This window comes from Cydia strobilella, chromosome 12 (genome assembly GCF_947568885.1).
Source record: "Cydia strobilella chromosome 12, ilCydStro3.1, whole genome shotgun sequence".
In the NCBI taxonomy this organism is placed as follows: Eukaryota; Metazoa; Arthropoda; class Insecta; order Lepidoptera; family Tortricidae; genus Cydia; species Cydia strobilella.
Genome location: NC_086052.1, coordinates 17,326,180 through 17,352,750, shown reverse-complemented (window position 1 = coordinate 17,352,750; position 26,571 = coordinate 17,326,180). Strand labels below are relative to the sequence as shown.

At 39.2% G+C, this 26,571-nt stretch overlaps 2 protein-coding genes across 3 annotated transcripts in view; one reads left to right on the top strand and one right to left on the bottom strand.

Moving 5' to 3' along the window:
- Positions 1–313: 313 nt before the first annotated feature.
- Positions 314–19,515, bottom strand: LOC134746290 (ubiquitin-like modifier-activating enzyme 1). Its single transcript, XM_063680647.1, has 9 exons — positions 18,635–19,515; positions 17,918–18,325; positions 14,583–14,841; positions 9,932–10,107; positions 8,988–9,209; positions 5,502–5,672; positions 4,165–4,245; positions 1,800–2,105; positions 314–1,102 (listed from the first exon to the last, which is right to left on the bottom strand). The coding sequence occupies exons 1-9, from the start codon at positions 19,367–19,369 to the stop codon at positions 329–331; spliced, it is 3,132 nt and encodes a 1,043-aa protein (XP_063536717.1). The 5' UTR covers positions 19,370–19,515; the 3' UTR covers positions 314–328.
- Positions 19,516–20,791: 1,276 nt separating this feature from the next.
- The window catches only part of LOC134746297 (protein real-time), a 100,393-nt gene continuing 94,613 nt past the window's right edge, over positions 20,792–26,571 (top strand). Inside the window, exon 1 of one of the 2 annotated variants that reach the window (XM_063680670.1) lies at positions 20,792–21,074. In XM_063680670.1, the coding sequence (XP_063536740.1) occupies positions 21,012–21,074 (63 nt within the window). In that variant the 5' untranslated portion in view covers positions 20,792–21,011. The remainder of the gene's footprint in view (positions 21,075–26,571) is intronic. The other variant, XM_063680671.1, reaches the window with a different exon arrangement.

The window sequence follows — 26,571 nt, the reverse complement described above, 5'->3', positions numbered from 1 at the left end:
CCGATAGATTTGGGGGTACGTAAATCATCGAGGTTCACATAAAATAATTTAAAAAAAATTCAGACGCGGTCCGTGACGTTCACAAATAATGAACACTATAAATATATGAAAGTTACTTTATAATAGATATAAGCGCGGTCCAAGCACAAACGAGTAAAACTTCACACTATTACACTATGTACACGCGCCGCCACTTAATCAATTTAAAAATCCGCCATCGCAAGCGGGAATTATGCTTTTAAATGCCTCGTGTGGTTGCAGGCCTCGTGTGGTTGCAGGCCTCGTGTGGTTGCAGGCCTCGCCCGCTCGGCCGCCCAGCTCTCGCGCGCTAAGGCAACGTGTATCGCACGTAAGGGACCTCCACGTCTTCTCCACTCTCATCATTGCAGCACAACTCGAATACTAGAGCCCGCACGTGAGGTTCTAGTTTCTTGCGAGAAACGCTCGCTACCACCTCCGACATGGGCAAGTTCAGTCTCTCAGCACATTTCTGCTTCAGCATGAAGAAGGAATACAGCATGCACACGCCCTGCGACAGCATGGTAATCTCCAGCTTGTGCTCATTCTTGAAGTAATCCAGGAACTGCTGAAGAGTCACCTCGCCCTTGACTTCGAAGCGGTCCCAGAGCGTCCACTTCTTGTCATAGTACTTGTTGGTCGGGGCCGAGATCGGTTCGGAGAATCCGAAGAACGGAAGTGCCAAGTTGACGAAGCCATTCTTGAAGACTTCGAGAGTGTTGAAGCCTTGAGCGAGCTTGTAGAGTTCGAGACAGACGAGTCCGGCGACTACTGAAGTCGTAGTCGCTATGGCGGGGATAATCTTTCCGGCGATGAGTTTAGAGCGATGGCGGTCAGCGGGCGGAATCTTATAGTTCGCCGCACGCAGGTTGGAAGCTGCTACAATGAAGTCCATGTGGAAGTTGGTGTCGTCATCCTTCTCAAAGTCCAACGGGGTGATCTTAAGGCCGCCGAGGGTGGAGGGGTGCGGGAGTTCCTTGACCAGCGACTTGGCGCGGTCCACGTCGGGTTCATCGTTGTTCTGCTGGAGCTGGGCGTCGGTCACGGCGATCTTGATGCCGGATTTGGGGCTGAATTCCGGTACCTGAAGAGAATATATATAATAAAAATGTGATGTGGATACAGCTGAACAAATTGCTACTAAATTCCATGTCAGGGGTTAATGCGAGGTTTAGACTAGCAAGAACTTGCATGCAATTTTCATTACATTGCGGTGTCTGATAAACATTTTGAATGCAGTTTACTTTAGTAGTCAGCAATGTAACGTAAATTGCATGCAAGTTCTTGCTAGTCTAAACCTCGCTTAAGGTAGGTAAAAAAGAAACATTGCAGTGTCGGTGGCAAACAAGCATACGGCTCGCCTGATGGTAAGCAGCCACCGTAGCCTATGGACGCCTGCAACACCAGAGATATTAAATGCGCGTTGCCGACCCTTTAAAAACCTGTACACTCCTTTTTTGAAGAACCCCATACTGTAGCCCCTCGGGAAAATCTCGGCAGGGAGCTCATTCCACAGCCGAAGCGTCCGCGAGAGGAAATTCCTCTTGAACCGTACAGTACGCGACCATTTAGGTTCTAGGGTGTGAGGATGAACACCCTGTTGACGGCGAGCGGTGCGGTGACAGAAAGCGGCCGCCAGAGTGCAGTATTAGTACAAACCATCAACAGGGCGGTCCGTTTACTGTTTGTGCTAGGGGCGCCCCCTTCGTAGTTTTGCGTGATATTCCTTGTTAAGCCGTGTTTTACTATAGATACAGAACTCCCCCTCAGAGTATACTAACAGGTACTCTCGCGGCCATCTGCGCGATGGCCTCCCGGTCGGTGTTGTGCGGCAGGCCGTACACGGTAGCGCGCAGGTTGGCGGCGGCCACCACGTAGTCCAGGTGCAGCTCCTCGTGCGGGTCGAAGGCGAGCGGCGCCGGGCAGCGCTTGGGGCCCGACCAGAACGGGGCGCCGGACGTGGTCTGCTGGTCCGGGGGGAAGTTGTACAGCAGCTGTTTGATCTGGCTCGAGTACATCGACTCCCAGTGGAAGCGCGCCCAGGTCACGCAGTCGGCGAACGTGAGGGGCCGGTCGTTTATGGCGTTCTGGAAATATTACTCAATATTAGTATTTTAAAAAACCGGCCAAGTGCGAGTCGGACTCGCGTTCCGAGGGTTCCGTACATTACACAATTTAAACAATGTATTTTTTATGTGAAATGTCTTTAAAAAAAACCCGTAGGGGTCGGATCAAAAACTAAATAATTAAGTTCGACTCACGCTCGACTGCACATTTCTAATAGGTTTTCCGGTGATCTATAGGTAAAGATCTATTTTGTGTATTTTTTTCAAAATTTTTGACCTAGTAGTTTCGGAGATAAAGGGGAGGGGGGAATGGTCATTTTTGCCTATTTTCTTGAATAACTTCTAACCTGTTTATCTTCAAATTATAAAAAAAAAATTTTGAGATTCCCACAATGAGCTCTTTCATTTGATATGTAACACGATATAGTTTGACAAACTTTATTTTTTAATTTTCTCATTTACCCAAAAGTGGCCCCCGTGTTCAAAATTAATTTGTTTACGTTACATATTCATCTTTGGGTCACAAACTTACATATGTGTACCAAATTTCAACTTAATTGGTCCAGTAGTTTCGGAGAAAACAGGCTGTGACAGACGGACAGACCGACAGACAGACGCACAAGTGATCCTATAAGGGTTCCGTTTTTTCCTTTTGAGGTACGGAACCCTAAAAATATACATATATATTGTATGCATTAATAAAAAAAGGATAAATAAATATAACAATACGTAACGACAATAGTAAACTGTACTGTACTTAATCAAGTAATCATATTCTCTCTTTCCCTATGTCAACTTCAAATTAAATCAACTTAAAAAGCATGTTTAAAATGTTACTTAATGTATAATGTTAATTCTGAGCAACAGAGATTTATTTATTAATTTTTTTTTCTTCTCAAACAAACCCCTTACAAATTACTACCTATTACTACAAAAAACAAAAAAAACTATACAAACACAAACTTAAAACTATTTACCTAACCTAAGATCCGTTGGTGAGCTAACCTAACGAGAGCAATCGATTGGTGGAAGTTCGTTAAAGGACAAGAACACTCGAAAGCTCTAATCAAAGGGTTCAACAGCAAAACTGCTAAGGAGCTTCAAGGGCTCAAAAGACAAACTTGTGCAGTAACTAGAATATTGACTGGACACTGTAAGTTGAACAAACACATGTTTCAAATTGGGAAGAAACAGGATGCGACATGCAGTTTCTGCAAGGAGTCAGAGGAGACTGCAATGCACATTCTCTGTTCCTGTGGACCACTAATGTCATGTCAAAAAGTACACATACTGCAACCCTATGAGGTACAGAACATTACGGCTCAAAGAATCTGGAATTTTCTGGACTCAATGGGCATTAGTAATGAACTTTAAAGGGCCGTCACAATAGATCACTGCTTGGTCGACGCAAAGATAGATATAACTCCGTAATAGATGGATACAGTCTAAGGTAAAAACGTGCCTCGAAACTCAAGAAAATTTGATTCTCGTTCAGAGGGCGCTCATAGTTTTGGCCTACAGGCGTATAGATGGCGTTGACGGTTGCGTTTGTTATTTAACAATTTTAACGCATATCAGTGAAAGAACATTGGTCAAAATCATTAAAATAATTAAAGCAAATAAAAAAAAACATTTATCTATATTTAAATACATTCTATCGAATTTTTATAAATCTTAATTTTTAGTTTTAAAGTGTGTCGACAGATGGCAGTGAATTTACTGGGGTTACAAAATTTACTATGACAGTAACGCTCTAGTATCAGTTACTCTATGGTCGACGTGACACTCACAGGCCCACAACACCCCAACAACAAGTATGAAGATCCGTTCTGTGGCATGCCTGGTCCAAAAGTCCCCATCACACTCGCAGCGTTGCCGCGCTGTATGGCGATGGAGACTTGTTGGACGAGCCAAGACCCAGATCGGGGATCGTTCCCCCTCTCTCAGCCAAACATTCGTGTAAACTGTGTGGCTTGTGAATGTGTATTCTGTTCTTACTACGTGTGTAATAAATAAATAAATAAATATAAAGGTTGAGAAATGGAAATGGCGGCCCCCGTGTGACGTAGGACGGTCTCACCTTGACGCTCTCTATAGCCTCGAGAGGCTGGCTGCCCGGCAGCTTCAGAGTCCGCTCCTCCCAGTGAGGATCGGCCAAGTACTGAAAACGAATGAAACTATTGTAGGAAGATAACAAGAAGGTTAAAAAAGTTACCACGTTATTGTTAGCCCTTCGATTCCCGCGATCCCGCGTCCGAAATGACAATGAAAATTTAACATCTTGATCAAGAACAAAAAGTTAATTTGTGTTTAAGTTTAAAGTTTGTCTATGGCCAGAGTGTTGCTGGCAACATTTTTTTTCCTTCATCAAGATTTTTTTTTCCTTCCTTGATCAAGAACAAAAAGTTAATTTGTGTTTAAAGTTTGTCTATGGCCAGTGTTGCTGGCAACATTTTTTTTTTCCTTGAGTATCCTTCTTGAACAATCATGGCAATCGCAGGTTGTACGGGTTGCAAATAATTTGTGTTTCTATATAATACAACTATTTTAAACTTCATTCCATGTTTTATTTATACTACATGGATTGCCATGGATTGGGTCAACGCGCCTTCTAAGGCGTGTAAATCACGGGCTCCCCTTTTAGAGAAGTCCTCCCGCACCAATGTGGATAAGGAGGGATTCACACTGGTGGAAAGGAAGAGAAAGGCACGCAGGTCGCCCCGTAAGACTGTGTGTGGCACTGCGAGCCGGTTAATTCCGGTCTACCGAGTAAGGCGCTCTACGTGTCTCGACTGCATTACTCCGCCGGAGCCGACGAGGTGGTGGAGTACATCCGCCGGAAGACTGGCTATACGCTGAGGGTGCACCAGCTACAGTCGCGTCACTATGTGCACTTCAGTTCATTTGTGGTGCGCGTGCCGCGGCCGCTGCAGGACACCATCGCTAGCGCGGACTTCTGGCCGAAGGGTGTGGTGTTTCGGCGGTTCCGGGGCAACTTGCCGAATTCTACACCAAGTCAGACGACGCAACGGAGCCACGCTGTTATGTCGTCGCCCAAATCCTAAATACTTAATTTTTTGTGTTTTCTCGTAGGGTATTGTATCTTTGTATTTGTATTTTTATTTGTTTTCTATTTCACAGTGCCTTGGTAGTAATACTGTAATGCTGTGTAACTAATTTGAATAATAAAATAAATAAATAAAATATACAAACACTCCAGCCATAGACAAACTTAAAACACAAATTAACTTATTGTTCTTGAACAATCTACTTAAAACCGGTCGATTTTTAACTGGCAAACTCGGCGGGAACCCCCCGTAGTATATGCTTTCTACTTTAAAGTAATTACTAAAAAAAGTTTCAAAAATGTATGAAAGAAAGTTCTTTAATTTATTAAATTGCAAATTAGGTACTGACCTGAGCGGCATGTTCGGCCGCCTGCCGGAACAAACCCTCAAATTCATCACGTGCCCACTGCAGCGTGTGCTCGATGGCGTTGGGGAAGTTCTTCAGGGTGCAGATGGGGATGCTCTTCTCCGGGGGGTCCTGGGATGAGCTGTAGGACTCAGTCAGGAAGGGCACGACAACCTGAAAAAATTGAAGTCGGTTAATAACAAGAATACAACATCAGCAATTAATCAAACAGCAAGTAAAAAAACCAACACAACATTCCCCAAGCCGACTGGTCCTCGTGGGGAATTAGACCACCACCCTCACACCTCCCGAAGAAACGAACGTGCACAGCAAAAACAAATACTCAAAATATGCACATACAATGTGAGATCACTGTCATCTCCGGAAAGATTGCTGGATCTAACACAAGCCCTTGAAAAAATTGAGTATGATATAATTGGACTTTCTGAAGTAAGACGAATAGGATGTAAAATAGAAGAGCATCAAGACTTTATATTGTGTTATATAGGAGAAACAAAAGGATTCCATGGAGTCGGCTTCTTAATAAAGAAAACATTAAAACAGAATATCATTGATTTCATTGGAGTATCGGAAAGAGTAGCAGTGTTGAAATTAAAATTCAGAAATCAACCTATAACTATAATACAAGCCTATGCACCTACTGAAAGAGCGAAAGAGGATGAAATGCAGAAATTCTATGATGAACTCAAGAACGCTCAAGACACACAGGACACAAATGTACTAGTCATAGGGGATTTCAATGCCAAAATAGGTCAACCACGGAAATTTGAAAACCTAGTAATGGGAAAATATGGATACGGCAAACGGAACGAAAGAGGAAAATGGCTACTACAATATGCTCGTGAACAACACTTATCTATCATGAACACATACTTCAAGAAGAAACAACAACGAAGATGGACATGGGTATCACCTGACAATAAAACAAAGAATGAGATCGACTACATCCTATGCAACAAACCAAAACAGATCACAAATGTCGAAGTACTAAACAAATTGTCCTTCCCATCAGACCACAGACTTTTAAGGTCCTCCTTCATACTTGAAGCACCTAAAAAAAGCAGAAAGGCCTATAGATCACTACCAAAACCACCAGCAACAGAACAAGAGAAAACCAAATATGTACACCTTTTAAATGAAAATTTACGGACATGTTTCCTTAATAAAAAACATACAAACACACAAACTTATTATGATAGCCTAGAAACTGCAATAACAAATAGCCTAAAAATCAATAATGGTGAACAAAAGAAGAAGAAAATACTAAGGCAAGAAACAATAGAACTAATTAACAAACGCACAGAACTGTTAGCAATAGAAAACAAGTCAAAGGAAATAAAAACAGAACTAAAAAACATATTTAAGAAAACAAATAAAGCTATAAGAAAAGATTACAGAAGTCATAGACAAGAAACAATCAAAAGAAATTTAGTCACCTACAGAAGCTCCAAACGAGCATATAAAGAACTTAAAAGTCACAAAGATTGGATACAAAAATTACAAGGCGAGGAAGGAGAAACAAAGAATAGAAAACATGTTATTACACATGCTACCAATTTCTATCAAAATCTATATAAGAAACCAGATAAAGAACCTGACAACACAACCTTCCTAGAACCACATCAAAACAATCAGGACATAGTAGAACCAATATCCGAACTAGAAATATCAAAACATATTTCACATTTAAAATCCGAAAAAAGCCCTGGACCGGACAATATCAGTAACGAAGCACTTAAAATTGGAGCCCCACTACTAGTACCTTACCTTGCTCAATTATATAACATGGTCCTAGAACAAGAAACTGTTCCCAAACAGTGGTGCAGCTCTGATATCATCCTACTGTACAAAAAGGGCAATCCACTAGATGTTGGCAACTATCGCCCAATCAGTCTCCTGTCCTGTGTCTATAAACTCTTCACATCCATACTACAGACCCGACTAACGCCAACTATAGATGCGCACCAACCAATTGAACAAGCGGGATTCAGATCGGGATATTCAACTATAGACCATATCCATACCTTAGATCAAGTAATAGCAAAGTACATAGAATATGACTACTCGAAAGCCTTCGATAGCATTACACATAGCTCTATCTGGCGAGCTCTGAAAACATGTAAAATCAACAAAACATACATAAACATCCTAATAAACATCTATAGCCAAAGTGTAAGCCGAGTAAAAATGGAAAGGAAAGGAGATAGCTATAGGCAAAGGGGTCCGACAAGGAGATCCACTCTCGCCGAAATTGTTTATAGCAGTGCTAGAAGAAGTTTTTAAGAACATGCAGTGGAAGAATAAAGGAATTAGTATACTGGATAAACGTCTGACCCATCTACGCTTTGCAGATGATATTATAATCTTTGCAGAATCTGCGACCCAACTAGAAGACATGATGAATACCCTTGACAAGGAGAGCAAGAAAGTAGGACTGCACATGAACACATCTAAGACAAAAGCTATGACCAACAGTCGAAGAAGATCAATAAATGTGGCAGGGACTGAAATTGATTATGTTAATGAATACATTTACTTGGGAAAACACATATCCTTTAGCCCATCTAACAACGAGGAAGAAGTGGACAGACGCATAAACACAGCCTGGAAAAAGTTTTGGTCCCAGAAGGAAATCCTGAAAGGCGAATACAGCATAGCCCACAAGAAAATCGTTATGGACACCTGTATCCTGCCAAGTCTAACTTACGGAAGCCAAACTTGGACATACACAAATAAAGTGCGTAAAGCTATAACAACCTGTCAAAGATCGATGGAGAGAAGTCTATTAAATATAAGAAAAATACAGAAAATTAGAAGCGAAATAATACGTCAAAAGACCAAACTTACAGACGCTCTTCAACAAACTCTTCATCTAAAATGGCAATGGGCAGGTCATGTATCCAGATATCGAGACAAAAGATGGACACTGGAAGCAACAAAGTGGACTGGACCTGTAGGACGGAGGCACTCAGGAAGGCCCAAAAAGAAATGGATAGACGACATCTCCTCCGTCGCAGGAAAAGACTGGCTCCAAAAAGCCCAAGACAGGGATGAGTGGAGAAAAAGTAAGGAGGCTTTTACCCAGCAGTTGGGATCTGCAGTCAGCCCCAAAACAAAGCCAAAGTAAAAACACAAAAACAAGAAAAAAACTTGACTGTAGAACAAACAAAGCTTAAATAAATAAATATAAATAACAAGAACAGATTACAAAGGTACAAGCTGGAAATGTAAAACAGAGAAGATACAATACAGCTGGTACACCATCCAACTCTTCAAAGTAATCATTCTAGATGAACTTTCAGTATTGCCCTGCATATTGCCTAACTCAACTCTTTACCAGGCTGACAGTTCAAAAATGACAATCGAATGTAAGTCTTACTCATCTTAAATAGAACACATGTTTGAAGTGCCGTACGTGGGAAATAAATATATTCCTTAGCCTGGTAAAGGGTAAACTTAGATAGTTACCTGCGTATTGCCCTTGGTCCCAAGCGTACCACTTTCAAGCAACGGCTTCCTGTAGTACACACAGCGTCTGTCCATGTATATACGCGCATCCACATTGTCCAGAGCATTAGCAACCCCGTCTAATTCTTCGAAGAAGTGGTCATCGTACACGGACTCGGTCTCGGGGCACACTCGGTTCTCTTGAGCGAGCACGTTCATTGATGGGTTCATGCGTTTGATAACCTGTAAATAAATATTGGGTTATTATATTGGTCTAGGTCTCTCACATAGAAACAACAAAATGAAGAGGACCACCAGGAGGGCGGCGGGCTGGCCGGCCGCAGCAGCGTTAGGCTGATGACCTATCCCAGGCTGTGGGAAAGCAATGGATGGCAATAGCTTCAAACAGAAGCAAATGGATTGAGTTGGAGGAGGCCTTCACCCAAAGAGGGGTTCACCACTAAGCAAATTAAGATAGATTCAACCTACAAATGTAACCTAAACTTAGTGTGAATAAACGGCTTTTTTATTTTATTTATTTTTATATTGGTCTAGAAACATGACATAATAGCAGTGCATTTATACTAAAGTAACCAAAATGACTTTCGTTTAGATAGTCTTGGTTGGCCATAACTTGCACCATTATCAAAACATCAGCGAAGTAAACAAAGCAAGTAGTTGGAGAAAAATCAACAGCGATGTTGCATGCGGCGATAGTTTAAGATAAATGTGGCTCTAGTGAAAAAGAGTAAAGGCCTAGTTTATAGCCGCGAAGAGTAGATTTCAAACAAGATGGCAGAACCTACAATGCACAAGAAAACGTACGTGAACTGTAGAGGGAAGCACTTGTTTTGGCCTGAAGTGTCAATGTACACTTTATGTTTCCGATTCAGGCCACAAGATGGCAGCCCCTCCAACGCGCCCGGCCCCTATAGAGGCTTTTTTGCTAAGCCGGCGCTACTCACCCTAGCCGCGGTGCTGGACTTGGGTTTCTGCACATCATAGGGGCGGAAGAGGAACTGGCGGTTGAGGTTGCTCTTCTCGATGAGGTCCATGTCGGTGACGGTGACGCGGCCGCCGTCCGCGCCGACGCCGAGCATCGCGAAGTTCTTGAGGAGCTCGCAGCCGATGGCGCCAGCGCCTGGTGGACAAATTGAAAAATTAATACATGCCACAAAAACGTTTTTTTTTTTTTTAAATTGGCGGCCATGACATATCTATCACAATATTGAGGACATGAACTTAATTTCTTACCATGACTGTCCGATGTCTGTGCCAGACTGTCCGATGGACTTACTCATGGCATGGACTGCGCGTGACCAAAACGCTGCTTATTTTCGTAGTCGACATCTAGGATTTGTCAGTACCGCTACTTGACACTAGATGTTACGAGTGTCGCGACAGACGAAAAGTGTATTGCATAACGATTTACAAATAATATTATAAGCGGAAAACAGAGACTCAGGTGAGAACATAGGGTGGTATTTATTAATCATCATCAAGGGCACAGATAAGTGTTTCAAGTCATGAAGTATATCACGTCATAGACTTTTTACTTAACGTAGTTAGTTGTCGGTTTCGATTTTAATATTAATACTTAAATTACATAATCAGGGCTACGTGTTCAGAATGTAACGCATGAAACAAATCGTAATCATAACATTAGCCGCAAATAGGATTATATAAACCGACCAACGGCGTAAGGTTTCACGCGTTACGTTCTGCGTTAGCGATATATGTTCAAATGTTAGATATGAAAACTCAAAAAGCTTAAAAGTAGCTCATACGTCGTTAAACTCAGACGGGACTAGGATGGTTATGATGTGATGGATATTTGCGTCCCACATTTTGCTTAAAAAATGTGAGACGCTAATCGCAATGCACATTGGACGCAGATCTTGGACAAGTGGTATACCACCCTAAGACAAATGCGTGCTTTGAATTGGACAGCTAATGTAGATGGTGTTAAATAGATCTGAACATTGCGGTTGAGTTTTCAAAAGTTGACGTTTAATAATTCTGAACAGAATTATTAGGCTTCGTAAATGGCTATTTGGTACCGGATAATGAGAAAAAACAGTATTTTTAATCTGTTTTAGGTGAAATTAGTTTAAGGACTAGATATCGTAATTTTCGCGGTGTAAAGCGTAACAAAACAATTTGGGGCATTTTCTATGAAAAGGGACCTTATTGTCAATGGCGCTAACGCCGCACAGCGTCGCGCGGCATTGTATTTATATCGGAGCATCGTTTATAATAGCGTAAGCGCCATCGACAATAAGGTCCCTTTTTATAGAAAATCCCACATTTTATTTTCTTTACGCAATCAGGTAGCGCGCAATGTTATAACATAAGGTATAAAACCGTGATGCAGCAGTTTCCTTTAAAGCACAGATTATCTCAATTAAAATACACATAAGTACTCCTGTACTCATTTTGTATAGGGCGCGAAGTTGCGTCCATGTTTACTACCTGCACTCGTCTAAAAAAGATATCTATAGAGATTGGATGGGACGAACAACAGCTTATTGTAGTATAAAATACGTACACACTTCGCAAATTCTTGTTTTGTGTGTTCCTAAATTGATCAGGAACCGAATGCCACCGAAATATGCAGCTGTACCCGCCATTCACATTTCATTGATCGTATATATTTATAAATAGCCAAGGCCGTTACGTCTAGTCACGAAATATCTAGCTGCTAATAAAGATACGATGGATTTAGGGCCTTTTTAGGGTTCCGTACCCAAAGGGTAAAAACGGGACCCTATTACTAAGACTCCGCTGTCCGTCTGTCACCAGGCTGTATCTGATATGATAGCTAGACAGTGGAAATTTTCACATATGATGTATTTCTGTTGCCGCTATAACAACAAATACTAAAAAGTACAGAACCCTGTGTGCGCGAGTCCGACTCTCACTTGGCCGGTTTTTGTGTTACAATACCTATCGGGTAACACCAATGTGATACCTACTGTGGTCAATGATTATGGTGACTAATGATATTAGCTATATGATTGTGGTGTACTTTTACCTTGAACTAACTTCAACAAATCCTTCATTACCTATTCGAGGATAGATTTAAAATCGAATGGCATTTCATTTTGTTTTGTGCCACTAATGCCACTATTCAGCAACGTTATGTTTTAGCAAAGCTCATGCCGGTTTGTGGTACCTATTTTGTATCGAAAGTAAAATCAGATCCAGATCAGAGAGAATCAGATTCTTTATTTTATATTTACGTTTAAAAAAGTAATACAATATTATTTAAACTATTAACAAACATTTTATAATTTTTATAAGGAAGTAATCAAACATAGCAAATCGTCAGTGTGTTTTGATGACATCCACTGATAGAAAAGCATTCACAGAAAGATAACATGTATTTGGAGTACAAACAGCAACACTTAATTCACGAAAATTAAAAATTATTAACAAGAACTCTATCTATGGCATTAGGGAAACTTAAGAAACTTTATAGAATTTACTACCTAACTTTGGCGTCAAATGGTAAAAAAAAATTGAATAGACCGTGTTATAAATACGTCAATAAAAAGTAGACGAGCAAAAAAGTCGAACCGATGTAGCTCAATCGTTGCATATTTTAAACACCGGTGCCACGGCTCAACCACTATATCGATCCTAGTCAAGTCACGCATACCACAATGTTATTTTAATGCATGCATAGTCATAACTCATTGAAAGCCAAAAATCTATCAATCCTCTTGAAAATCTAGAAAGTATTAGGTCAGTATAGATTTTATGTTTCGGTTAGACAATGGAAAATCGGTGTTAGAGTAATTTGGTCTTCTTTAATTAGCTTCATTACCTCATACAATATAGTTTATATTTGAACGAAATATTTTTTATTCGGTTACCGTTATATCATGTTACAAATGCATATCCGTTATTAATATCATTTAATTGCTTAAAATAATAAATAAAAAGCTCAAAAATTTGTCCGCGAAAAGCTAGTGCGCGAAACGTCACGTGACGTCAGATTCGATAGATTAGTTCACATAAGTGTCATTAGGATTGTTTTTTGCTTATTAATATTGTTTAAAGTGTAATATCGATAGCTTATTATACAGTAAACTAATGTGGTAGTGTGCAGTGAATGGAGAATTAATTTTGAAGCGCGTTTAACCACCATCTTGGAGTCAACGGCCGGTAGTCCACGTGCTTCTTGTAAAGACTAGCTATCGATTTACAAGAGCTAACAAATCACCGTACACTGTCTTGTACAACCGTACAATTTTTGTCGTTTGTAAACCTCTCAATACCTTGATACTGGCGAAATAGTCCCACTGGGCTGAAGCCATAATTTTAAAAGAAGAAGAAGAAGAAGAAGTGTCATTAGTAGCAAACGTCAGTTGGACCGTCCAACGAGTGACGTCATCACGCTATGTCGAATACGTGTCAAAAATTATGAGCGTTTCAACCGCTCAAAAATGTTCAACATTTTAAATGTTTTGATGTTCAAACAAATAATTGATTATAAAAGTTTAAAAAAAATTATGCATGGAGCTTTGTAGTTAATTACTCTCTCCTCCTCCTCCTCTCTCTCCTGTCTGGGCTGTCCTGGAATGTCCTTTCACCAAATTCAAGGGACGGATTGAACACCTCGCATAACACTTCCCTTTGGCTTTGCAGTAAAGTCAAACATGTTTTGTCTAAGTTGCTTACGGTCAAGAAGATTTCATGATGCAGTAACACAAACGACGAAATCATTAGGTGTCATTGTTTCCGTCGTGAATCAGAGCTAATAAAAGATGTTTATATTTTTCTACTTCTTTCCAATTTTTAGTGTATTTTCCCCATTCCTTTTTGTGTAATATATTATATGTTTATCCTATTAATTTTGTATGTATTTATATCCTTTATCTTTCTGGTACCTTGTTGTACATTTTGCTACATTTGTCACCCTCTTTTCACTTTCTCCTCTCATCTACTCAAAGGTTAACTGGAAGAGATCCCTCAAAGGGATAAGTTCGCCTTTGTACATCTTATTATTTGTACCATGTAATTTTTAATGTGTATATTTGTACAATAAAGAGTTTACTACTACTACCACTACTACTAATAATAAAAGATGTTAATGGAGATAACGGAGGTATTGACGTTACATTGGAACACACGACATAAACAACGTGTATATGTACTTACTCATTCATTCACCCCTTACCATAGTCGGTCAAAAAGCAACCGATCCTTTTAATAACCTTTTCACGTCCATTAGTCATATCCCAAAAAAGTCACACACATCATTGGTACAACTTAGCAAAGTAGTATAGTATAGTATAAGTAATGTGATTATTTTTTAGTTAGTTTTAGTGTCTTTAAATGTTTTTTTTTATGTGCATACGTTTTTGTTTTAGATTTCTAATTATAAGATGTAATAACTTAATCACTGTAATCATATTTATGGAATAAAGGTTATTTAGCAAATATACACCTTACTTGAAAGTATGATGGTTATTAAAATAGCAACATCCAAATAACATTAACATTAAAGATGGGGTGGAACCTAAACAAGCTTTTAAACCTCTTGTCCAGATTTTCAGCATTTATAGCAGTAGATAGAATAGAATAGATAAGTATTAAATGCACACTTACCAACCACGAAGTACTTCAACGATCCCAATTTCTTCTGGAAGTCCTGTCCGAACACAGCAACCTGGCCATCATATCTCGAGCCAGTCGGTTTGCAGGTCTCCTCGGTCAGGGCCGAGCGGTCCTTGGGCAGGCACTCGATGGCGTCCAGGTAGAGCCATTGGACGATGGGGTGGAACTTGCCGGAGCAAGCCTTCATCACCTCCTGGGCTACTACGCCGCCAATGGCTGCGTTCATCGGGTTTAGGTCACCAGCGGAGACCTGTAAAGATAATAAAATAAAAATATGTATATTTATTTTTGTGCTACTCCCTACAACTATGATGACCCGAGGAGTTTTTGTCAACTATCATCATCCCACGTTGACGTAATCGAGGGCAATGGCTAGTAATAGAAACTAGCAATAGGGGATATTACTGGAATGTTCTGCCACCAGAGTGCAGTACTAGCCTTTTTAGTAAACCATAGAGTAACTTATACATACTGTACCTTTAACAGGTTTTTGACAAGTTTTTAGAGATAATAAAATATGACATTGATGCATCAAGGCGTAGGCGGTTTGTTTACAGAGGACCTACCGGGAAACGCGAATCCGAAATTTCGCTATCTGCCTCTTTATCGCTCGAATATGCAAGTGACAGAGATGTTAGATAACGAAATTTCGATTTTCTTGTTTCGCAATAGACCCACAGATTGTGGTAGTGGCGCCCCTTTCGCAGAGTTTCGCGTAATATTCCCCATTAGTAGTTAAGTTACATTATAATTGATAATTATATGTAAGAGCATTCACAGTATCTGCAGTCTTGTTGGTGTTGAGTGGATCTATAATCCGTTTCCTTCTCATAGCTAAAGTAATGAACCGTTTTTGGCTATCTGATGGCGACATTGGCGACTGTACAACAAGTGCGAGTCGAGCTCGACCATTACGGGTACGAAGGGTTCCGTACCATTACGTAAAAAACCGGCCAAGTCGAGTCGGGCTCGCGCACGAAGGGTTCCATACCATTACGCAAAAAACCGGCAAAAAAATCACGTTCGTTGTATGGGAGCCCCACTTCAATATTTATTTTATTTTGTTGTTATAGCGGCAACAGAAATACATCATCTGTGAAAATTTCAACTGTCTAGCTATCACGGTTCATGAGATACAGCCTGGTGACTGCGTAAGAGCACAGATTATATAATAGTTCTTACGAACAGATACTTATCTCTCAAAGAAAACGCAAATACCTACCGTTTTGATACCTACACAAATATACAATGGAGTGACCTTCAACGCGCCGCTCCCCGCGCCGACACAACGCTAGGGTTGCCGATGCTTCTTTCAAACACATAGGTGACTTAGGTAGATATTTAACTATAAATGTGTCGTAAAAAACATTGCCTACATCTTTAAAACAATTTAATAGTACCTACGTAGCTTGTATCTATCGTAAAAATTATAACAGTAGGTGTAAGTACCTATATTGAAAATGTCTACTTATCATATCATCTGTCGAAAGAGGAAAAAACTATATTTTTTATTTGTTTTGTTGTTTCTGCATCCATTCACACTACAAGCTGTGTTATTTGTTCGTTACGAAGACATTACTTTGGCATAGGGCGCGGTGACGTGCGTGCGTGAGCGCCTGAGCGCGTGTGGCAACCAACTGGCTAGCTTTAGTACCGCCGGCGCGGCGGGAAGCGAATCGTAGGTATAAATCCGAGCTCGCGCGGAGAGTTCCATAGGCCTGGTAAGAGGGGAAACGTGGACCAAATTCCACGCGACAGAACAGCGATACATGTACATAGTTCCTTCACAAAGGTCAGATGAGTGATATTTAGGCGTGTTTGCATAACCGATAGTGATTGTTGGGGTGAAACAAGGTCAAGTTCATGTACTCCTCCAAAGGTTTACTTATGAATATAATATTGTATTTTTTATATTTACATCTTGTACAATGAGCAGCATGGCATGAGCCTGCGGCTGTTGTAAATTATAGACCTCGTTTGCAAAATCTCGGTTACCCCCCTCGTTGCACAATGTACTATTGTTGCGTTGCTTTAATGCATTTACTTATCATCAATGTCATATTTAAATGTGGTGGTTTTCCATGGTTGAGACCTTGTACAATAATTACAACTGCATAGCCTTAATTATAGACCTTTGCTTACTAACTTGCATGATTAATTTCTGTATTAAATAGGTATTTATTACTACACCAGCACTATTTAGTATTTGAGAAAAAAATGCCAAAATCATGAGTTCCTTAAATTCTAAATCTAGGGTTATATTAGCCAGGAAGGGCCACTTGGTCCATTAATTAACCCAGGGTTAACCGGTTAAACCTGGAGTTACCAGTACAATTTGACACTAGGTTAACGGTTTCTGGCAAAAAAATCACTGCCGTTTTTTGCGTAATGTTACCCGGAACCCTTCGTGCGCGAGTCCGACTCGCACTTGGCCAGTTCTAATATTTTACCACTTTGTGGTTATTATTTAAACTACTAGACTACAATAAGACCTAATTATCTATAAAAAGTCTGAAAACAAATCATACCTTGCAAAATGTATCCATAAGCTCAGTATTGATTTTCAATGACACTTCATTTCCACACTATGGGGTTGAACAAAAAAATAACTGGGTAGGTAGCATAAAGAATTTGGCTATTACCACTACATGTATGTTTCTAAATGAGTATCATCTTCCCCGCGTTGTCCCGGCATTTTGCCACGGCTCATGGGAGCCTGGGGTCCGCTTGGCAACTAATCCCAAGAATTAAGAATTGGCGTAGGTACTAGTTTTTACGAAAGCGACTGCCATCTGACCTTCCAACCCAGAGGGTAAACTAGGCCTTATCGGGATTAGTCCGGTTTCCTCACGATGTTTTCCTTCACCGAAAAGCGACTGGTAAATATCAATGATATTTCGTACATAAGTTCGAAAAACTCATTCATACGAGCCGTGGTTTGAACCCGCGACCTCTGGGATTGAAAGTCGCACGCCCTTACCACTGGGCCACCAATGCTTCTAAATGCAAGCTTAGCTTAAAATCATGGTTTATGGTCATTTTTGAAAAACATATGCCAAATTAAAGCTTTCTAATACTAAGAACTATAGACAGATGGCTAGGCACCTGGGTTTCAAAAAAAAAAACTGGCTTATCCTCCTAAGATCCAGACAATCAAGAAAAAAAAAAAAGTGGCTAGTGAAATTTGAACCTATAATGCATGAAATAGACTTGATTTTCCTGTTTATAAATTTAACTTAACAAAAACGCAACTATTCTGACTAAAAACAGTTTAAATTTATATATGTAGGCCTTATGAGGCTGAATAAACAACAAAAGAAACCTACCTTGCAGAATATCTCCATAAGCTCAGTATTGATTTCCAATTCGCCATGCTTGTACTCCGGATCAGCCAAAATGCCCTTCAAATAATCCATGAACTTGGCAGCATCATCATTACTCCAGGGCCTCGGCAGTCTACCCTCGTTATCCTCGAACTTGTAGAGTGCAGCAAACGCAAAGTGCAACTGCTGTGGATAGTCGAACTTGCCAAAGTCCGTAATAACAAACTCTGGGTTCTTGAAAGATTCTTTTAAGGACTTAAAGGCTAGTGTCTTGGGCATCTTGACTTGAGTGACAATGCCGCCACGCTCATATTTGGAGAAGCCTGTAGTGTCTCCGATGTTGAAGGTGTATGGACCCAGGACTTTGATCTGGCGGGGCTCGCAACCATTTAATTCTGTCATGCCTTGGACCTGTTGACAATTATTTAAGAACATAGATTAATATATTAATCTAAGTAAATAGGATTAACACATCAATAAATTACATGCTTTATAATGTGATTGTGATGGTGGCAGAATAACAGCATCCGTTGCTGAAAACCTTTGGGGATGCTGTGCCCCGAAGCCTTTTTGGCACAGACATCAGCTGAGCCACCTTCCCTTTCAATTAGTTTGTAAGCATTATCGTGTACTTTTATTATGTACCTATGTTACAACTTCTTGAATAAACGTCTTTTATTATTATTCTTATTTGTGATTGTTACTAAAAATAGAACTAACCTCACTGAAAGTGACATAGTCCCCGTCTTCCAGTCCATGACGTGTGTCGTCAAGACAAGTGACCACCGCCTGCTGGTCGTTCGTGATGGCGGCAATCATCGCCGACACCGGATTCTCACCGTTCACATCGCGAACTGTAAAATCTTCTCCAAAATCACAGAACACTCTAGAAAACAGGCCCCTCGTGTCCGCGATAATCAGCGCGATATTATTAGCGTGAGTAATAGCTGCTACACGCTCCTGTTCAGCCCACGAAGCGCTAGTGAGAACCACCACACTGAACTTTCGGAGAAACTCTTCTGTAAGAGCACCCGTGTACGCCGTAGTTGGCACATAGTGATTTAACTCAGCTAGCTGCTCGACAGAGGACGTCGCACGGTTCTGACCTATCGTAGCCTCCGACAAATAGAACTGAGAAGATAAATCCGAGATTGTGCAGTTACGGTCATCGTGCAGAGTCACCGACTTCACACCGCCGAGAATCACATTTTTTGCGACTTCCACGCCCAGGCCTCCTAAACCCGATATTAAAACGTCGGAATTTGCCATCCGACGCATAGCATCGTGGCCCAGCACGTACAGCTGCCTGGAATACAGGCTCTCGTCGATTTCATCTTCCATGCGCGTTCCATTGTTCGCCATTGCTGAAGAATTGGAACGGGATTCTCCTGTGTTTAGCTTCCGCTTTTTCGCCGGGGGGTCAACGGAATTATCGGCGACTTCAGCACTAGACATCGGGCACGAACGCGCACAATTTTGCCAGAATTTTGCTTTGCTTTTACCAAGACAATCAGGAAAATTAGATTTCAAACTATTGAGAGCGACATTCGCGCTTCGTCAGAGAAGATGGACCGCTTGCTTACTCACTGTCTTGAAGTTAGCAACGAATAACGTGGACAAAATTAATAAGAAATGAATTATTCTTCTTCCATATATTATTTTTTTGTATTTAACATAACGTGCAATTCAAATAAAGACTTTCTTTTTTCTTTACATTTGGCAGAAATATTTCTAGGTTCAAGGGTCTAAAAATATTTATATGGTTTTGAAAATTGAATTCACGTTTGCATCAAATTACAATTATTACTGGCAGCACCGCACCGTCGGCACCGTAAACATGTTTTTTTAGTAACTGACACGAATGCTTATTATTTTGGAAGATCCATTCGATTCGATTCGATTATATCTATAACGCTCGGTGGAGCATCGGCCAACAAATTAAATTGATTTTTATTTTCAAAATTTATTACAGTAATTTCATGACTAATTTGTATTACAGAATGAATTTGACTGACTGACCTAAATGTTCAGTAATTGGCATTGGCACTATAATTATTTTGAACTAGTGTTCGCACAGCAGATTTATACCAATGTGTAGTCTAGAGGGCTACTGAGCGAGACCACAAACTACTAAAAAGATACACGTAGACTCTAGAGTCAGACTAAGCTAAGTTGACAGCGATTTTGATAGCACGACTGTGCAAGTGTTAAGTAAACGTCATAATTTCATAGAAATTTGACGTTTAAAATAAGACTTGCACCGTCTGGGCTATTAAAATCGTTGCCAACTTAGTTGGTCCGACTCCTACCTCCTTGGTTACCTACGTAGTAAGTGGTGACTAAGGATGGTATTCGTGGTATTCCACATTCAACTTGTTCAATTTCATTGTCCATAGTGCATTGCGTTTCACTCTCTCATTAAGCAAAATGTGAGACGCAAATACACATTGGACAGATGGAATACCACGCTAATATTTGACGGAATTGCCGGTTAACCGATTGACGTTGGTTTTTGACACTGAAACTGGCCTTATTCGGTTATAAACAACGACCGTTAGGTTTAGAAATTAATAGCCCAGCAGCAGGCCTTGGGCTAATAAATAACAACTAAAATTAGTAGAAGCAGTGCCAGTAAACTAAAGGCTATTGGTTTTCCTTTCTTCGAAGGGAATAATCGAGGGATATCGATTATTGGCAAAACTACTCAATATGCAATTGAAAACAAAGTATATATTTGTTCACTAGCAACACTAGCTTATACTTGTCAAATTGTCAATTTTCCATTTGCGGCTAATTTCAGTGCGGTACACTTCAATCTATATTATTTATTTATAGAGATAGAATTTTCAAGTTCACGAAACCCAACCAGCCAGGCAGCCAATCCAGCCATTCTTGCTTGTTTCGGTCTCGAGCTCGTCGCGTCCGCTGCGCTTGACGCTCGCTCGTTTATGTTGTTTTGTTATGCGATGTCGGGAGTGAAAGGAGTTCTGTAACGCACGAGTGTTTTCATTAACCGTACTGTTTACAGCGTGATTGTGTAAACTGGACTAGACTAATGCCTGTTATTTGTTGAACGAATTATCAAGAAAACGTAAACATGGTGCAGGAATTCGTGTCTCCCGTGAGGGTTCACAAGTTCCCATTTGAAATGGTTATGGCTGTAAGTAGTCTTGGTCTATTGTAACTGTATGTCTTATAATCCAATTGTTAAGACAGAAACCACGACTTGTGTATTTAAATAACAAAGCAATTGTCTAGAGATATCTTCTTGGTCTTAAGTATCTTAAAACAGTTGTTGTTGGGCCATAAAGGAGCTTATTTCTAATTAGAAATCCTTGAAAAATAATTCTTTCAACCCAAAACATTATATCTGACGAAACAAAATGAAGCAAATTGGTACATAAAATACAGGAAACTGTGTTGTGTTGACACATCATCTTTTATCAAAATCATACACAAATTGTTGTTATACGGTGTCATTATTACTAAAGTTCTAGATATTATTTAGAAATAAACCTAGATCTAAATAAGTATTGACTAACACCATTAAAATAAACATCGATTCACACAAAAGTAAAATTACAACTAATTTATAAACACAACAAATCTGTTTGGGCATTAAAATGTAAAAACTTGTATAAACACAAATTATATGCAAATGAACAGACTGGTTGTACACACAAGTTAAAGGCTGCTTTAAACAGATAGTTTTAATCAACTGCCCTTGACCACATTCCTTACCTTCATGATTTACAAATCAGTTATTTGTGAATTTATATAGATACTGAACCGACTATACTAGCTAGAATTTTATATTTTGAAATGCTTGCGATTCTACTTAGCCTTTAATCGCTTCACACATGTTACTTCATTCCGAATCCTCAATTCTAAATCATATGACTGCGTTTAGTAGTCTGACTGAACTAACTAGAAACAACTTTTTTTTTCTGACTTACACCCTGCAATTTTGCACAGGGTGAATTTGCCAATGTCGGACATCTTCTTTAGGATCCTAGTTTAGGATGCCAGTTTGGTTGACTGATTTAAGAAAGGTGTGTGAAGTGTGTTACACCTTGTGGCAGGGATCGGATACCTGTATTTTTTGTATGGGAACAAAAACGGTATTTTTTCGTTCTTTGTTAATTATTTCATTCCTATTTGGGCAATCTAATAATTCAAAGTCGTTACAGCTAAAACACAACTGAGTCCTACATTTGGAGTATAAAATAATTCGAAATATATGGTTATTTCGAAGTTTTTGCAAAAAACTGGTTCCGATCCCTGCCTTGTGGTGTGTTCAGTGGCAGTCGCAGACAAACCAGCAAGTCTACCAACTATGTAGTGTTCAATGAGTACCCGACACACTTGCCTTGAAGCATTGACCAGGCACAGGATTTAGCACCAAAAGAAATCTTAAGTGTCTGTCATTTTATCAAATATAGACAATAGGAGTTTTAATAGGAGTGAGTTAAAGATTAACTGGAAAAAGTAAGGCAAATAAATGCTTAGAACATATGTGACGTTTTCAACCAAACCACACCACCACACAGGTACCACATTGTCGCTTGTTAATAAAGTTGTTTTCTAATCTAATTGAAGCTATATAGAAATAGCGCCTTACTGACAAGGGACAATAAGTACCCTTTTGGTTGAAAATGGCACATATTAAGAAACACAATTCTAAACTCTGGCTCTTTACAGGTAACTAAAATTTAAAATCTAATTTATTTTATATTCAAACTCAGAATTCGCCAGCTTCAAACGCAATAATTAGTTCATCCGCATCATCAATTTTTTTCCAAATGATGATTTGTCGCTTTTCAGTTTTTATGTATGTCTAGTGATTTATATTGTGTGCTAATTAACAAGACAATAAGAGTCACAGTCAATGATCTTTTTAAAGTATTCATTATTGTTTCGGCAATAAAGGACAAACTTATTTAAATATCTAGGAATTATGCCAATAAGACAATAAGTATGATGTATGTATTTCCATAATTAGGACAATATGCTGAATTTATCAGTAAATTATAAAATAAAAATAAAATTAATAAAATAAAATAGCCATTTATTTCGACCTCAAATTAAAAAAAAATTACATTTCTTGTCAAGTTTTAGGAAAAGAAAAACAAAACATGTCAAATTCTTAATTTAAACATAATAATAATAAAGTTCTTTGTCGTATATGTTATTTGGTATTTTTATTAAAGATTAACTGGAAAAAGTAAGGCAAATAAATGCTTAGAACATATGTGACGTTTTCAACCAAACCACACCACCACACAGGTACCACATTGTCGCTTGTTAATAAAGTTGTTTTCTAATCTAATTGAAGCTATATAGAAATAGCGCCTTACTGACAAGGGACAATAAGTACCCTTTTGGTTGAAAATGGCACATATTAAGAAACACAATTCTAAACTCTGGCTCTTTACAGGTAACTAAAATTTAAAATCTAATTTATTTTATATTCAAACTCAGAATTCGCCAGCTTCAAACGCAATAATTAGTTCATCCGCATCATCAATTTTTTTCCAAATGATGATTTGTCGCTTTTCAGTTTTTATGTATGTCTAGTGATTTATATTGTGTGCTAATTAACAAGACAATAAGAGTCACAGTCAATGATCTTTTTAAAGTATTCATTATTGTTTCGGCAATAAAGGACAAACTTATTTAAATATCTAGGAATTATGCCAATAAGACAATAAGTATGATGTATGTATTTCCATAATTAGGACAATATGCTGAATTTATCAGTAAATTATAAAATAAAAATAAAATTAATAAAATAAAATAGCCATTTATTTCGACCTCAAATTAAAAAAAAATTACATTTCTTGTCAAGTTTTAGGAAAAGAAAAACAAAACATGTCAAATTCTTAATTTAAACATAATAATAATAAAGTTCTTTGTCGTATATGTTATTTGGTATTTTTATTGACATCGGTCGACTTGCCTCCCGGCATAGGCCTCCCCTAAGCCCTTCCATTCCTCTCTGTTGCTTGCTCTTCTTGTCCATGTTGGTCCAGCGATAGCTCTTATGTCATCTTCCCATCTGCGGTAAGGCCTGCCTCTTTTCCGTTTCCCATCTTTGGGGTACCAAGTTGTAACAATTTTTGACCATTTCTGTCCTGGTTCTCTCGGCATGTGCCCAGTCCATTTCCATTTAAGGTTACTTGTTACATAGGATACATCCATTAGTTTTGTGTTATTTCTTATGGTGCTTAGTCTTATTTTGTCTTTCTTCTTTATGTTGAGAATACTTCTCTCTATGTTGTGTTGGCACACTTCTAAGGATTTCCTATTCTTTTGCGTTAAGGCCCATGTTTGGCAACCATAGGTCATGCTAGGGAGGATGCAAGAGTTAAACAGTTTACTTTTGCATTTTAGTGGGATATCTGGATTTTTCATAATCTCTTTCCATGACCAGTATTTTTTCCATGCAATACACAGCAATCAGTAAATTATAGTCCAGCATAAAGATTTACATTTGAAATTTTGTTGTTGCAAATTTTGAATTACTTCATTGCGCACATGTTTTCATCTCGGAGTCTAGCACAAATCCAACTATGATGTAGTATATGTGCTAGTTTACAACAAAAAAAGTAAAGTGATTATGCTGTATAGAAATAGACATTATGACAGGAAGAAATTATGCAGGAAAATACTTCATAATTATTGCAATTTATTTAAGATGCCATAATTCTACAGTAGTAAGACAAACAATGCATTCAGCACCTGAAATAAGTCAGTTTACTCAGTTTTAGTATAGAAATAATTATATATATAGTCAGCTTGGCATCTCTGCAAACTACATAGACTATACCTATACATTTGTGCTAAGGTAATAGTTTTGCTGACTGTACATAATGCTGCATTTTCATATCTTCAAAGATAGATATAACTCCGTAATAGATGGATACAGTCTAAGGAAAAAACGTGCCTCTAAAATCACGAAAATTTGATTCTCGATCAGATGGCGCCACTAGTTTTGGCCTACTCTCGTATAGAGGGCGTTGATGGTTTCAAAGTTCAAAGTTCAAAGTGTTTTTATTTGTGAGTATATGTCAAACTGATTACAGTGGCGGTAAATAAATATTTGTAGCACTATACCCTGCCTGATGGCGTACAAAAACTTGAATAATTTCCTTACATACTAACATGCGAAATAAATTTACATATTTGTATAAATACCTAGTTATTATTAATATTAAAGTCATGTCAAATCAGAAGCGTTAAAATTATACAGCAAAAATTCAAAAATGGTGTAAAAACAATTATCAATTAAAAATGTCAGTAGTTTGTGCTTAAACTGATTTAAGGGTAACATTCTGAAATGGACAGGCAATTTGTTATAAATCTTACTAGCTAAGCAGAACACACTCGTTTCGTTTGTTATTTATAATTTTAACACATATCAGTGAAAGAACATGGGTCAAAATCATAAAAATAATTAATGCAAATACAAAAAATCATTTATCCATATTTAAATACACGTATTTTTATAAATCTTCATTTTTAGTTTCAAAGTATGTCGATAGATGGCAATGAATTTACAGTGGTTACAAAATTTACTATGACAGTACCACTCTATCTTATTATATCCTCTTTGATATCTTTAATTCATTGCTTTTATATTTGTGCATAAATATGTCTGGTCTAATCCTTAACATAGTTTTTGTTTAAAAACGTAATCTTAGTCTCCATTCGGATTTAAAATAATAAACAAAAACACCTTGCATGTGATTAAGCCATTCCAATAAACTTCCATTATGTATCTATGTACTTTAAATATTATTATTTGTCTGTCTTTCCATATCTCGGGACCATGAGGTCCCGGACCTTTGGGAGGCGTGCGTGGGGCCGAAGCCAACAGCGCAGAGCCCCTTTAAGACAAATTAATCTAAAAGCAAGGGATACACGTGGCGGATACCATCCCCGAAAGCACAATGTGATACATCCGGAGATGGTCCCCGCCAGGTGCAAAGACAATTGCAGTGCAGCCCCTTAGTGCTGCGATGGGAACTAAGGTCGTGGGCTATTGATTTGAATGTTGGATGGACTGGATAATGGGCTATAAGAGAAAACTAGCGAACACCTGCCGTGACAATCAGTCTCAAAATTGTGAAAGACAGGTGGTGACTCGCCAACTCATTTAGTGGGTCCTACAACGGCCGCACGCACAGTGCGACAATAGAGCAACACTTCAGAGCGGCTGTGAGGTTGTCGAGAGGTGAGTCTGCGGTAGCCAGTTTCCGGTAATCCGTTCAGCAGGCCGCCGGCGTTATGACATTTTACACTTCCAACCTGGAGCATAGGTCCCGCTCTTGCGACTCCACTCTGCCACTCTCCGCTGTGCCGGTGAAGACAAGCACAGAGGCGAGGGCCAGATGAAAGGGCCCTCTGTACTGGAATAGGGGTCCGCGGTGTCGCCACTCACCGTCAGCTCGCCACAAGCTGCCCCGCGGGGTTATTGTTAAATTGTTATTATTATTATGTGTATCTCCGTTTTAAAACTCTCGGGTCTTTCGAGCCCGGTCATTTATAAGGCGTGCGTGGGGATATAGATCCAACACGTAGAGGCCGTTTGGAGAGATTTGATGTCATGTAGAACGCCTGGTGGAACCCATTCACGGGTACATCAATAGATATCC